This window comes from Frankliniella occidentalis, unplaced genomic scaffold, assembly GCF_000697945.3.
Source record: "Frankliniella occidentalis isolate FOCC.00 unplaced genomic scaffold, Focc_3.1 Scaffold37, whole genome shotgun sequence".
Lineage (NCBI taxonomy): Eukaryota > Metazoa > Arthropoda > Insecta > Thysanoptera > Thripidae > Frankliniella > Frankliniella occidentalis.
Window position 1 is genome coordinate 252,942 of NW_026267167.1, and position 705 is coordinate 253,646.

The 705-nt window shown below is 55.9% G+C and overlaps 1 protein-coding gene across 1 annotated transcript in view; it reads left to right on the forward strand.

The window, feature by feature from the left end:
- The first annotated feature begins 355 nt into the window (after positions 1-355).
- The window catches only part of LOC113215886 (immunoglobulin superfamily member 10), a 206,135-nt gene continuing 205,785 nt past the window's right edge, over positions 356-705 (forward strand). The window contains exon 1 of the mRNA XM_052266331.1: positions 356-456. Coding sequence (XP_052122291.1) covers positions 387-456 — 70 coding nt within the window. The 5' untranslated portion in view covers positions 356-386. The remainder of the gene's footprint in view (positions 457-705) is intronic.

Below are 705 nucleotides of genomic sequence, written 5' to 3' on the forward strand. Positions count from 1 at the left end.
CCGTGGCCCCTTTGGCAGTCAAACTCGCCCGCACCTGCGTCTCTCTGAATTACTCGGTATACATCATTTGCGTGGTTGTGAGAACCCCCTTTTTTTTGCCCACTCGGTGAGTGAATGTGTCTCACTTACTAGATTTCACTAAACTAGCCATATCACGCGATGGTTGTTAGTTGTCACAAACTGACGACATTGTTTTCCTAGATCTCTATAACTGATGATTTCTCTTCATTGTCAGGCCCCATCCGCTGTCTGGACGACGAGCCCCTCTCTCTCTTTATGAAAGTGTTGTTTTCCTGCTGGCAGCGCGGGGAGAGCTGGAAGAGCGGGGGGGGGTCTAATATGTGTGTGTGTGTGTGTCAGTGTTTGTGTATGTGTGTTTGCTCCCTATGGATATGATGTCTCGTCCAGCGTCACTCTCCGCGCTCTGCCAGGTCGCCGTCCTCCTGTGCGCCACAGGTAAGCACAGCCTCGTCGTCGTCGTCGCCGTCGTCGTCAACATCAGAGGCGATCAGAGATCTCAGACACGCGGCCCGCGGGCCACTCTGACTCAGTGCGGCGTGCGTGCGAGCGAGAGTCCCACCCATGCGGTCCGCGCGTCGTCGTCTGCTCTCTGGGACCCTCCGGTTAAGACCATCATTGTGCCGTCCGTCTCTACGTCCACGACCGTCTTCGTGATCGTCGTGAACGTGCGGGTGACGGGTCACC